Here is a 14523-nt window from a genome sequence, read left to right on the forward strand (position 1 = left end):
TTGCTTTTGTAGTGATTCAAGTAAATCTTTTTGTTCGTATTTGAAATTAATTCCAGTAATTAAAAACCTTGGCAGTATAGGCTTAGGTATCTTAATTTCATATTCACATCCAATATTATTTTCAATAGCTTCTCTAATTTTGTCACGCTCATCTATATTATCACTTTGTATTATCATTACACCGTTGTTTGTTGTTGCAATACTTGAGATTTTCAGATTTTTTGGGTCTACTTTAGCACTCAAATCTTTTTTTGTTTTTTCTCCTGTTTGTTTAATTTTAGGTTTTACTATTAAGGCTACATCATTTTTTGGCTCTGCTATAGTTCTCTTTTTTTATTTTTCAAAACATCAGCATATGACGAATTTAATTCATTTGTGCTATTACTTATTCGCTTCATTTCATTTTGTACTTTTTCGCTCTCTTTTCCAATTTTTTCCGTTCTAATTTTTACCTCTTCTATCATTTCATATAAACTCTTAACTTCACCAATTTTGTTCTCAAATAACTCTTGAGATTTTTCCATCATCAACATGCGCTGAGCGTAACGAACTTCAATGGCCTCTAATAGTAGTTTTAACTCATCATGGCTATTTTTTATTACTCCATCAAATTCATTTTTATACTCATTCAAAATCGAGTTATTCTTTTTAACACTCATATGCATGTCTTGTAATTAGGGTTGCCAGATGATCTGGACTAGGCTGGATTGTCCAGATATTTCCCTTCATGTCCAGATTCCAGGTTTTTAAAATCATGTCCAGACGAAATCAATATACAGAAAAAACAAAAAATTTGGATTTTGGAGTTTAAAATGCTAGAAACACATCTTTTTTCGTCAAAAAAATTTAAATTTAACATCTTTGGAATTTGTTTTTGACATGAAAAATCATACAAATTTTGCACCATTTTTTAAAGAAAAAAATTAGAAAATATAAAGTCGACATTTTTGTTTTTTCTGTGTATACACATTGAGGCAAAAAACTTTATAAAAATTGCCAGTGAATTAACAAGTGATATTTTCCGACGTTAAATTTTATCAGCTAATTCAGATGTCTCAAAAGAAGGCTGGCTGCCTGGATAAATTTATTGTGAAGGGCAAAGAAAGTACAGACGCAATATCAACATCACAAGCTGAACTCATATCGGTATTTCACAACGTTATTCATGGTTTAAGTTATAATAGCATGGATTGTCACACTAAGCTTTGCTGAAGTATTTTTGTTTTTGATAGTAAAATAGCAGCGAATATTTCATGTGGTCGCACAAAAGCTGCGGCAATTGCACGACACGTTTTAGCCCCATACGCTCAAGAAAAAATAGTGGCCGATATCCAAAACAGTTATTACTTTTCGATCGATAATGATGCAGCCAGCATTGGAAACCAAAAGGTTTATGCATACACAGTTCAGTACTTTAAACCTAACGTTGGGATTCGTAAAAGACTACTAGATTTCTATGAAGATTTTAACGGTTCATCTAAAGATATTTTTGGAAATATTAAACGGATCACAGCATCCAATAATCTGCATCTGAGACAGGTTTCGTCGTTTAGCGCAGATAACGCGGCAGTCAATTACGGTGTGCACAATTCAAAAAGCTGTTAGAGCTCAATAATAATGTTTTAAAAGCAAACTGCAACTGCCATGTAATTAATAATTGTTCAAAGCACGCTCTTAATTCTTTATCTGTCGATGTTGAAAACATAGTAATAAATATTTATAAAGAATTTAGTTCCTCAGCTATTACTTCCAATAAACTAAAAGCTTGTTTCGAGTTTGCGAACCTTGAACCCGGCTTTAGAACGGTTAATTTACTATATAACTGGCCGGCTGTAAAAAGGTATTTTTTATTAAAAGGAGAACAAAACACTCAAAAGGAATTTTGGGATTTTGTTACCAGCGGACAAGTGGTGGATGACATAAGCCAAGAAAATGAAGAATGTTTTGAAGAAAGCATTTCAGAGGCTTATTAATTTTTTGTTCACAATGTAATCCAAGCATTTCAGACAGCAGTATTAATGTTGGAATGTAATGAATGCACTATAGTTGACGTTGACCGTGTAATGCGAAAATTATTAGACAGTTTGAAAAGCAGAATCAAAGATAAATTTTATGGAAACAGAGCTAGATCTATTTTAAAAAATCTTCCAGAACAAGATGGCAAAGATTTTAAAGCCGAAGTTACAAATTTTTTAAAGAGTGCTGTGAAATAATAGGTCTATTTATAAGTTCGTGCGGTTTTACAACAGATGGCGTAACTTGATTATTATTCCATCGATCCACATTTCCAAACATTCATTGGAGAGCTACTGTCGTAAGGCACAAACGTCAGTATAAGTTTTTTATTTGAAGCGTAAACAACAATATTTTTACCACACTTGAAAATGTCGAATTTCGTGCCAAATAATGTGTTTTTGCGGGGAATTCTTCTTCATTATTTTAATATGAAGAAAAAAGCAGCCGAAAGTCATCGTATCTTGGTGGAAGTTTATGGTGAGCATGCTCTATCTGAGCGAACGTGCCAGAAGTGGTTTGCACGCTTTAAAAGTGGTGATTTTGGCTTGGAAGACGAAGAACGCGAGGGTGCGCCGCCAAAGTTCATGGATACCGAATTGGAGGAATTGCTCGATCAAGATCCGGCTCAAACGCAAGAAGAGGTTGCAAAAACTTTGGGAGTTGATCAATCAACCATTTCCAAACGTTTAAAAGCCATGGGAATGATCCGAAAGGTAGGCCGTATGAATTGAAGCCAAGAGACGTTGAACGCCGTTTTATGGCATGCGAACAACTGCTTCAACGGCACAAAAGAAAGGGTTTTTTGCATCGAATTGTGACTGGCGATGAACAGTGGGTCCATTACGACAATCCAAAACGTCGGGCAACGTATGGATACCCTGGCCATGCTTCAACATCGACGTCGGAGCAGAATATTCATGGCCTGAAGGTTATGCTGTGTATCTGGTGGGACCAGCTGGGTGTTGTGTATTATGAGCTACTGAAACCGAATGAAACGATTACGGGGGATGTCTACCGACGACAATTGATGCGTTTGAGCCGAGCACTGCGAGAAAAACGGCCGCAATACGCCGATAGACACAACAAAGTTATTTTGCAACATGACAATGCTCGGCCACATGTTGCACAAGTGGTCAAAACATACTTAGAAACGCTCAAATGGGATGTCCTACCCCACCCGCCGTATAGTCCAGACCTTGCGCCATCCGATTACTATCTCTTCCGATCGATGCAACATGGCCTGGCTGACCAGCACTTCCGTAATTACGATGAAGTCAAAAAATGGATCGATTCGTGGATTGCGGCAAAACCGACCGAATTTTTCACAAAGGGAATCCGTGAATTGCCAGAAATATGGGAAAAAGTAGTAGTAAGCGATGGACAATATTTTGAATATTAAATTTGTAACCATTTTACGTCAATAAAGTTTCAAATTTCGAAAAAAAACCGCACGAACTTATTCATAGTCCTATTAATTGGAATCACACTATGATTATAATGACAACTCTTTCAACAAAATGTTATTGACATCTTTTTGTCTTAAATACAAGTTATTGTCATGGGAGGAACTATGAATAGCTGTAAAACGATTCGATTTAGAAGGATATATCAACATGGATGATATCTATTCAGAATTGTTGCTTGCGTTCAGTGTATGATCAATTACAAAAAACCCTATCAAATGACAAAATATGGTCAATTTTTTTCAAAAAATCAAACGACGAGATGAAAAATTTAAAAAAAGTAGTGTCTTTTGTCTTTTCGATACCAATAAGTAATGCATATTGCGAGAAGGTATTTAGCTTATTCAATAGCCTTTCATAAAAGCAGAACTTGTTATAAGGCTTAATTTTGATAATGATTGTAGCTCGTTTATTGATTTATTAAATACCCCAAGTGGTAAAAATATGGTGCAAGCTGTCAGTAACAATAACAAATATTTGCGGAATTAAAGTAAATTAAAGTACTCTTGGTATAATTAATATTTAATTCTTCAAATGTCTTATCCTTTAAGAAGGTCGAAAAAACTTTATCCGTTTCTTAGACGGGCTTATTTAGAACTATTTAAACTTTTGTTAAAGTTTAATTTGTGAGAGAAACACAATGAACTTTTGAAAATCCAGTATATTTAAAATAAATATAAAAACAACTAATTTTAAAAAATCGAGAGCTGGAAAAATATTTTTAAAAATGGTAAAAATCTCTGCACATAGCAGTTATAAAATACATGTTTATTATTTTTTGCTTTATATGTTACAGAAAAAAACGTTATCAAAAAAGAAACTAACTGTTGTACGCAATATATTTAAAGCAGAATAAATTAAAATTTGTGTACAGATACATCAAGCGATTTCAATTAACTTTGTCCAGATATATTGTTCATGTGTCCAGGCTCAGGCCAATATATGTCTGGCAACCCTACTTGTAATACAAGATCAATATTTTGAACATAGGTAATGCACTCATCACACATAAAACGAATCATATTATTCTCTCCCAAAATTTTTGTGCTGTATTTATCCACTCCTGAGCAGGTTTTGCTTTCATGGTAATTTTTGCCACATACACCTTCACATCTAATACCGCTCTCTCCTCTAATCGAGGATTTGCATTTAGCGCACACACTCATCTCGCTATATATATATATATATATATAAAGCGAGATATAGGAAATATTTAATAAGAATTTTACAAATTTCGATTTGTGGTTCAGTTCAGTTTTGTTTTTTTACCCTCGCAGTTCACTTTTTAACAATTAATAATTTCTTATTTAGTTTTTAAATAAAAGAATACGGTGCGACTATTAAACACGTCTGTACTCTCTCAACAATGATATTGCAATCTGGAGAAACGAGCTTCATATAAACAGCGAATGATTAATTTTTTTATTTTAAATTTTGCTAAAGTCAAGTCGAAACATGGTGCTATGTTTTTATTTTTGTAAAATAAAGGAATTGACTAGAAAAAAAAATTATTGAATACCATCATTTTATCGGGCCTCTGACTACGCCTAACCCCTTAAGAGCTTGAAAAGTAGTACTTCAAACAATGAAACATAGAAATATTACGTTGGGGAATAAGTTCGTAGCGTTTTTACCGAAGTCTTTTATTTAAACAAAAAACCATAATTATATCAATAAGTTAATAAATTATAAATTTGCCGCTGCTGTTTACAACCTCTTCCCACATCTCGACTAATTTGTTGATGCCGTTTCGCCAAAATCGCCTTGTCCGGTGTCAATGAAGTTGTTGAGCCAGTTTTTAAGGACCTCTTTGTTATCTAAGGTAACGCCCTTTATATGGGTTGACAGAGAGCGGAAAAGATGGTTATCGGTCAGTGCAATGTCCGGAGAATACGGAGGCTGCTGAAGGGCCTCCTATACGAGCTCTTGGAGTGCGGCTTTGACGATTTGTGCAAAATAGGGCCTGAGTTGTCGTGAAGGAGTATGGTTTGACCATGTCGATCAGGTATTTTCAGTCGAATTGCCTCATTCACGCGGTGTAGTGATGTAGCTGGGCAACGTAGAGCTCCTTGTTGGCATTTTTCTCGAGCATTCCCCAGTCCCACCAAACACATATCATGATCTTCTTTGGATGAAGATCCGGCTTGACTCTCGCCTTTGGCCTATCGTCTGGAGCTACCCAATCCTCTCATTGCTTCATAGTGATGTATACCTGTAGGCAGCATTTCTAATCTCCCATGACGATTCGGTACAAAAAAGCGGTGCTGAATCGATGGCGGACGAGATGCTGAGAAGCATCTTTTTTTTTCGTTGAGCTCGTGAGGCACCTAGGCTCCCAATTTTTCGGTAAATCCCATTGAATGAAGGTGATTGAGAATACTTTTATGGCCGCAGTTTTTTCTCCCAATTCACGACTGGTTTGGCGACTGTTCTCCTTCAAAAGTGATTTGAGATGTTCATCATCGAATTCAGAAGGCTTTCCGCTGCGAGACGTGCCATCGACGTTAAAGTCGCTATTTTTGGACTTTGCAAACCATTTCTACATACACGTCGCAAATGTCTCTGGTTGCTTCGGCAGCTTTTTGACCTCAATGAAAAGCAAAGAAGAGCAGGTGTCGAAAATGTTGATTTTTGCCTCCTGGGTATTCCATTTCTAAGCCTCCAAACTAATAAAAAGATTATTAACTCAAAATTGTATATTAACATAGTTTTGTAGAGCAGAAAGAGTTCTATCGAATGAATACTTACCCTTTGCCAAAGAGCAAAGGTAACGCTGTAAAATAAAAGAAAATATAGGGTTGTTCAATAGGTGCGCTTCAACTTTTTTCCGATAGGGAGGGCGAACGACGCAATATTTTTTATTTTTCGCTTGTCATTTGTAAATTTCATTAGTATACATTTCTTCATGGAATGCTACACACTTGAGCAACGATTACAAATCGTGCAAATTTTTTATGAAAATAATCGTTCTGTTGCTGCTACTTTAAGATCATTACGGCCATTTTACGGTTCATTTACGGTGAAGTCATTGGTCTACAGTAACAAGCCGGCGACGATTTGTGAGCTCAGAGCCAATATTGAACGCGAAATTGCTGGAATTTCGGCCGATTTATGCAAAAGAGTGGTCGAAAATTGGGTTCAACGATTGGACTTCGTAAAACGTGCACGCAGTGGTCATGCAAAAGAAATCGAATTTCATACTTAAATGTATATGTTCAAACTCGATAATAAAAAAAAAATTAGTTAAAAAAGTCAAACCGTTTGTGTTTTATTCAAAAAAGTTCAAAAGTTGAAGCGCTCTTACTAAAAAACCCTATATAAGAGGGGGATTAAGTTACCCCGACCCAATAGTTTAAATTGTGAAAAAAAACTAGAGGTAAAAAAATGCATATAAAATCACAAATCTAATTTATTTACGGTTGAAATTAAATTATGGCCCTTAAGTGATTTTGTAATTTACTCCTGCTCACCGAGTGGTTATCACTCAAACATGCCTTAGTAGGCGTAAGTCGCTACAGTTCATGGCTTCCACACTTCAATTAGCACATTTGCCTAAATTGCATATATGCACAAATGTTTGTATAAACGTAGCTATCATTAGATATTTTGACATGTAAATTGAGCTATTAAATTATTGTAGCATTTCCACTACGCCCTAATACTTATTCAATTCCATGAAATTTTCGCAGAAAATAGTACAAAATACTCGTGGCGAGTACTAAAGAAATTTGGCTCCTTCACTCACTTATGAATGTGCAGGTACTCATACATATGAATGTACACATACATATTTGCATATACTGCATTTGCTTCACATTTATGGGACTAAATTCGTGTATCATCTTGTTATTCAAAAGCAAAAACAACGGATGGATTATATTTAATGGAGATAAGGTTACTTGCCGAATTAAATTAGCGACGACACCCTACAGGCTGTTTTCGGGGTTTCCACATCACTTAACAGTTGAATAATTGGCAATGTAGTTGAATAGTAATTTAAGTTTTATTTATAATTGTAGGTGTAATTACAAATTTGATTGTGAATGTGTTGGTATTTCTGGTTGTAATCTAATGTAATTGATATTGTAATTCCCATAAGAATTGTAATAAGAATGCAATTTCCATTTTGAATGCATTTCTAATTGTAATTGTAATGTAATTTTAATTATAATTGTAATTGTTGAAATATTGCCTGTGAATTTGATATTAGTTCTAATTGTATTGTAATGTAATTGATATTGTCATTGTTATTGTAATTGTTGTTGTAACTGTTATTGCACTTTTTATTGTAATTGTTTTTGCAATTGTAGTTGCAATGTAACTTTCAATTTAATTGTGATGTAATTTTAACTATAAGATTAATTGTTGGTGTAATTTTTATTGTAATTGTAGTTGGAAAATTAATTATAATTACGTTTATAGTTTTGATTGTATTTGTATTTGTAATTGTAATTGTAATTTAAATTGTAGTATTACTGTAATTGTGATTATAATTGTAATTGTTGTAGTAACTATAACTCTGATCGCAGTTGTAACTTTATTGTAATTTAATTTTAACTGTAATTGCAATTGTAATTATGACTTTGGTGTAGTTTCAATGTAATTGTACATGTGAACCTAATTGTGTGTGCAATTGTAGTTGTAATTGTAATTGTAACTGCAGTTGTAGTAATTTCAATTCTGATTTTAAATGTAACTGTAATTGTTATTGTAATTGTAATTGCAGTGAATTGTAACGTGTTTTTAGTTGTAATTGTGATTGCATCTTTTTTTATTCGTAATTGTAGTAATTGTAAGTGTAATTGTAAATGTAATTTGTAAATTGTAATTTTGATTACATTTGCAATTTGTAATGATTGTAGTTGTAGTAATTTTAATTCTGATCTTAAATAAACCTGTAATTGCTATAGTAATTGTAGTTACAACTGCAATATTGATTGTGATTGCATTATAGTTTTAATTGTAATTATACTTGCAATTGTAACGTGTTTTTAATTGTAATTTTATTGGTAATTGTGATGGTATTGTTATTTTATTTGTAATTGTAATAGTTTTTTTTTTATCATAATTGTAATTGGTTTCTGATTGTATTTGTACTTAAAATTATAAACATTATTCTAATTATAGCTCTAATTCTTTTATAATTTTCATTTAATTTTTTTTATAAATTCATACTACCCGACTGTAGCTTAACTTCTTCAGTCGCTAGTCTCAATTTGTATGCTTATTCAGTGAGTCTTGGATGCAGTCAAGTTTTAAACGTCGCCTTATTAGGTTCGAAGCATCGGAAAATAGACAGCATCGTTTTTGGTTATACGAGTATACATAGAAGTTCAGTCATATTTTGTACTATACACATTCGGGCATAGGGAGTCAATTGGAATGTCGCTCAAATTGATTTATCTTCTTATAATTTTTACACTTACCGCCATTGTGCTGGTTGCAGAAGGGCGTGGGGGGCGTGGACGTGGTGGTTCACTCGGTTCCACCTTTTATAGTCGCACTCACAAGAAGCACAGTTCATCAGGGGGGAGCAGCTCGCGCCGCAAAGTCGTTAGTGGCTCCCCAGTACATACAACCTATACAAAATCAATGATTTCAGGACATAGTTTTGATCAAAAAACGGCGGCAAAACATAGATCACACCGAAGGCGGCACAAAAGTCACAGCAGTCATCAAAGCAGTCACAGCAGTGAGCACAGTAGTCATAACACGCACTCCGCCAACAGTCATGGCGGTTACAGTAGTCACGACAGTCACGCGCATGTAGATGCACCGCGCACATTTCACCATAGTTACACTCCCTCTCACACAAACCTTGGCAGTGCATTCGGTTCAAGTGCAGGACATCACAATTCAGGTGCATATTCTCACAGATGGGGTGGCTATGAATTGCCACCAGGCCATGTCTACGTTACCCAAACCTCTAGTATGCCAGCCAATGCGGTTTACTATGCACTGCCGCCGAGACAGAGCAGTAGCGCAGCTGGTAATTTTAAAAATAAAAATAGCAATATTTAATTCTCATTTATTATATTTTCATATTCTAGATACATCCGATTTTATAAGTGGTTACCTGATTGGTAGAAGTTTTTCACGTGGATACCACAATCACAATCACCACTATTATTATCATCGGCAGGAGCCAGAAAACCCCTACAATGGCTCGACAAGTTCACAAGTCACTTCAGAAAATAATACAAATCTAAATGATTTTTACAAAAACAACACCACAAATGAGACTTCTTACTGGCCCACAGATTTTCCAGTATCTTTGGCACCTTTGAACAACACATTGCACCTTGACGCTGACTCTCAACCGACTCACGAACCCATCTACAAAGGTCTTCCAAGTTTAAGCGCTCAGAAATTTTCAATGGAAAATTCTACATTTGAACTGCCAACGGCCACTGCTGCACCGCCAGATACGCCGCCAACTACTGGCATCCTTTGTATGCCCTGGTTATTTAATGAAACCAATCCGACTCATCCAGAACGTATTGTGACTATTGAGAAAACGATCTGTTTTCCTGCGCCATCCTCACCACCTTTGCCTTCAACCACACCCTTGGCACCGATTGCTGGCGATATTGGAGTTGACACGCGTACAACAATACCAACAACAACCACTGAAGTTTCTGTACAACCACTGAACTTTGAATTCTGCAAAGGCGTCGACTGCTCTTCTGTACGTGGATTAGTCGGTAAAAACTTGGTCTGTTGCCCTTCAAGTTAATATTTTGAATATAAAAATACATATACATATATACATATTTTATATTAAAGAACTGACTATTTGTATTGGGTAACTTTAACCCGAAAACCTTTTTATTTGATCTAACGTCGCTTATTTTACTGTTGGATCTTGAACCTACACCCATATAAGTTCGTATTAATGCAAGGATTGTAGCTGGACGATCATGAACAATGTAGTGAATTCACTAATCCGACGATGGGAATGCTGGCAAGAGATTCGGATTTTGACCAAAAATCATCTTCTCGAGCGAGTCCCAGTGCTTAACCAAACATCAATGTATCCACAAAGATTGACTGTTTGGCGCGGCTTATGTTATGCCAGCGTCTTCTTTTGAAATGAGGATGAAGATATTATTACTGTTAATGGTTCTGTCTATAGAGTGATGTTGACTTTACGTATCCAGATAGTTCCATATTTCCGAACTATGGAACCACTAGACGGTGCTACGTTCTAACTATACAAGCGACGTGACGGCTGGAATTGTGAAGGAAAAGACATTACATGTCTATGTCATATCACGGCGAAAATACATCAATTTACCGTTACGGTCATGTGACTTACGCCTCTCGATTATTTGCTCTGAGGCTAACTTGAGCCTTTGTCCTATGCTAATAACAAAGCAACGTTGGACGAACTCAGGGACAACAACCGAGATGCTATTTCTGGAATAACGCTGTTTATATTGGATCAAGTCATCAAAAACTAGACCGACTGCTTGAAAAACTGGCACTGAGGTCGTTATTGTTTCCTCAAATTTATTTTCCTCTCGTTTTTATCTGCCTACCTTATCTAGTCTAGAGTCTACTTCGTAGATGCGTCCAGAGTTAGAGGAAAAATTCTTATAATTTCACTTCATTTTTCAACCTTTCGTTCACGGAATGAAATTGCACTAGCAAAAAAATCAACTGAAATTGCAGGTAACGCTTTTGAACTGATTTGAAGAATTTTTGCTTTTCATGTGAGCAACGGTATGTGACCAGCTCACACGCCGGCAAACCTTCTGAATTAAATCTTTTAACTTAACGTCATGGAGGTGGTCCTCAAAAGACTGCAACGCCACGTGAAATGGTTCAAAAAGTGAAGAAGCGACTTGAGCGAAGTCCCCGATGAAGTGCCAATCAAATGGCGAAAGAAGTGAAAATATTTGACGGTAGCATCCGGCCATACTGAAAAAGGATCTGAAAGTCAAGCCCTACAACGTCCAAAAGGTGCATGATCTCATACCAAAGCAGCAACAAGTCAGACTTGAGACAGCGAAGGAGCTGCTTCGCTTGGCCGAAAGCCGTAAATCTCCGAACATACCAAAACGACAGAGTTTATTTAACCGACCGTTCATAAAATTTGAGTCATTGATTGGCCACCAGGAAGCAGCACACGCCACAGCGGTCTGAGTTACACTTCGAGTACCGGACTCTGTAAAATTATTAACAAAAATAGTTTTCAGCCCATAACCTGACAGCCTTTAGACTTTTCTTATTCTTCCCCAACACATTTTCTAACATAAAATACAATGTAAGTGATATTATTCCAACTTTTCTGCTTATCAACTTATCCACTAGTCCTCTTACAAAATCATCAACTAATATTTTGGAAGTTACTCCAATGTCTGTTGTCCGAAAAAAAACGAAAAATTGTGTCAGTTTTATTAATTTTTGCAAGCAGCCCTTCATTAACGTTGAAAAATTATTCATCTCTCATTAGAGAGCAAAGTGACAGTTCGATTCAAGAGAAAATTTCATATTGTACTGCAGAATTTTATGTTAGCTAGCAAAAATCATCCGTACGAAAACATGTGAATGGTATCTAATCAGACCAATTTCGTTACTTTGGTGGTTTGTTATTTGGCAGGTTGGCAAATGTGTTAGGACTTTTTTCTATTAGTTTTTTTTTAGCATAAACTTACCATAGCCTTTTCATTTACGAGCTATATTTTTTGTTTTATTATTTTATTTGTTTTTTTTTCAATGAGTTCAAAATTTCATCAGGCCCAAAAAATGGAACTATCCTATCCTACGCTTCGTAAGTGAGTCTAAAGGTTTCGTGATGAATAAACACTTAGGTTCTCGTCTTACAAAGTGATACCACAAAGAACTTACTACATGGCTAAGCGAGTTGGCTATTCTAAGTAGTTGGCCATAAAAACCTAACCTAACCTAATTCAGCATTTAAATTTGGGTTGCTTTGTAATTCGTTTTTCGTTATAAGCGTACGATTTTAAGACAATCCACCTGCAACCCTGCTAAAATTACTCATGTTTTGTTTTGCTTTTGCATTGGCAGTTGTGCCAGCCGGTGCTCCAACCATAATTGCACATTTATATATACATATATTTGGACAACCGTGCGCATCATTCTCAGTTATTTTTAAATGAAATGTACACATACATGCATGCATGCAACCACATACATACATATTAATTTTTGCTTATTTTCGTATGCCAAATGTGTAGTTACAAATAATCTAAAATGAACTTGATTTATGCACATAAATATAAAACCACGAACCAACAAATGCCCAATAATCAGTGCCGGATTTACACTAAGACTTACACTAGGGGTTTAGACGGCAGGGCGGTAAATTTTGAGGGGCGACAAAATTCATAACGAGAGAAAAAATAGAATTTAGCCAAATATTGCGTGCTATTTTTCTTAAGATTTAATGTCAAAGATTGCCGGAGGTTGCTTGCAGTACAATTCACGAGACGTGATGGCTTAATCTTGGGCTCATATTAATCGTAGCTGATACACAAAAGTGATTTGAAATTCAGCAGTAACGATTAGAGAATCTCAGATATTCAGATCAAAGAATATCAAAAATACATAGGTGCTGTTCTCGTAGGGTTTATGCTGGGCTCAAAGTACAGGGTGGCTGCTGAAAGCCGCTACCAAAAAAAAATTGAATAACTTTTTTTCTTTTTAAGTTATCTGTTCCATTTTTGTTTTAATTTGCAGATTGATATTTAAAATTTATTAAAATGGATAACTGGGACACGCAAACAAGAATTTGGATAGTCCGCCGCTATCACGCACGATTCGCTTGGAATTTTGCCAGAAGATCCTGCAAATGGTGGAATAAGACCAAAACATGTTAAACTGCCTTTTCATGTCTGATGAGGCCCATTTCGATTTAAACGGCAATGTGAACAAACAAAATTGTCGAATATGGAGTACTTCTAACCCACAGATACTCCACGAGACGGAATTGCATCCTCTTCGCGTGACAGTGTGGTGTGCGGTTTCTTCACGCTGTATTGTCGGGCCTTATTTTTTTGAAGAAAATGGTCACACCGTTACGGTTACTGGAGACCGTTATTTGAAAATGCTGAAAGAATTTTTCTATCCATAACTACGCCGAAAGAGAATTCCTTTCAACTCTGTGTGGTTTCAACAAGATGGGGCAACGTCTCACATAGCCCAGACTGTTATGACAGAGTTGCGACGAAAATTTCCCAATAAACTGATTTCAAGAAACTCCGAATTTCGTTGGCCCCCCAGGTCGCCTGACCTTACTGCACCTGACTTTTTCTTGTGGGGTTTATGTAAACAAGAAGTTTATAAAACAAAGCCAACAAATTTGGATGAACTAAAACAATCCATTCGGGCAACAATTGCGGCTATTCCTGTCGCAACTCTCAAAGCAGCAATGAACAACTTTTTACTAAGATGCCGCACTTGTGTCAACGAGCATGGGGGGCATTTAAATTCAATTATTTTTAAAACTAGTTAAGCTACATTTAATAAAATTTAATGACCTTCAACTTGAAAAAAAAATAAATGAATTCCATACACTAAAAAAAAAGTTATTTGAGTTTCTTAATGTAGCAAAATTCATCAGCCACCCTGTATTTGCTTTGGGTGATTGTGTTGGGGCAGTTGTAAAGAGTACAACTAGTGCGACATTTTAAAAAAATTAACTCTTTATTTTGCATTTTTCGATACAAAATTTCGAAAATTTATAATAATTATTTATTTATAACATTGTGTGAATATAAAATTGGTCCTGGGAAAATTTCATATGCACGTTTTTAATTTTCTCAATAATATCATTTTTAAAGTACTTTAAGTTAATTTTTCTTGCTTTGTTTTACTAAGTGTAACAGAAAAATAGCTCAACGCTCCACATATGAAAGAAAGTATATGGAATTTTGTATAACTTTTGCTTTAACTTCATACAAGACTACTTTTATCGCTTCAACTCGTTACTTTTGATGCTCGTGCTCTGTGAACACCCCTTTGTGTTCTCTTTCTTCACAATGTTGTTGTTGTCTGTAGACTAAAAACTAACTAT

At 35.4% G+C, this 14523-nt stretch overlaps 1 protein-coding gene across 1 annotated transcript; it reads left to right on the forward strand.

The window, feature by feature from the left end:
• The first annotated feature begins 8708 nt into the window (after positions 1–8708).
• LOC128862823 (serum factor response D) lies at positions 8709–10294 on the forward strand. Its single transcript, XM_054101580.1, has 2 exons — positions 8709–9468; positions 9530–10294. The coding sequence occupies exons 1-2, from the start codon at positions 8862–8864 to the stop codon at positions 10213–10215; spliced, it is 1293 nt and encodes a 430-aa protein (XP_053957555.1). The 5' UTR covers positions 8709–8861; the 3' UTR covers positions 10216–10294.
• Positions 10295–14523: the final 4229 nt, after the last annotated feature.

The sequence above is a fragment of the Anastrepha ludens genome, chromosome 5 (assembly GCF_028408465.1).
Source record: "Anastrepha ludens isolate Willacy chromosome 5, idAnaLude1.1, whole genome shotgun sequence".
NCBI classification, from domain to species: Eukaryota; Metazoa; Arthropoda; class Insecta; order Diptera; family Tephritidae; genus Anastrepha; species Anastrepha ludens.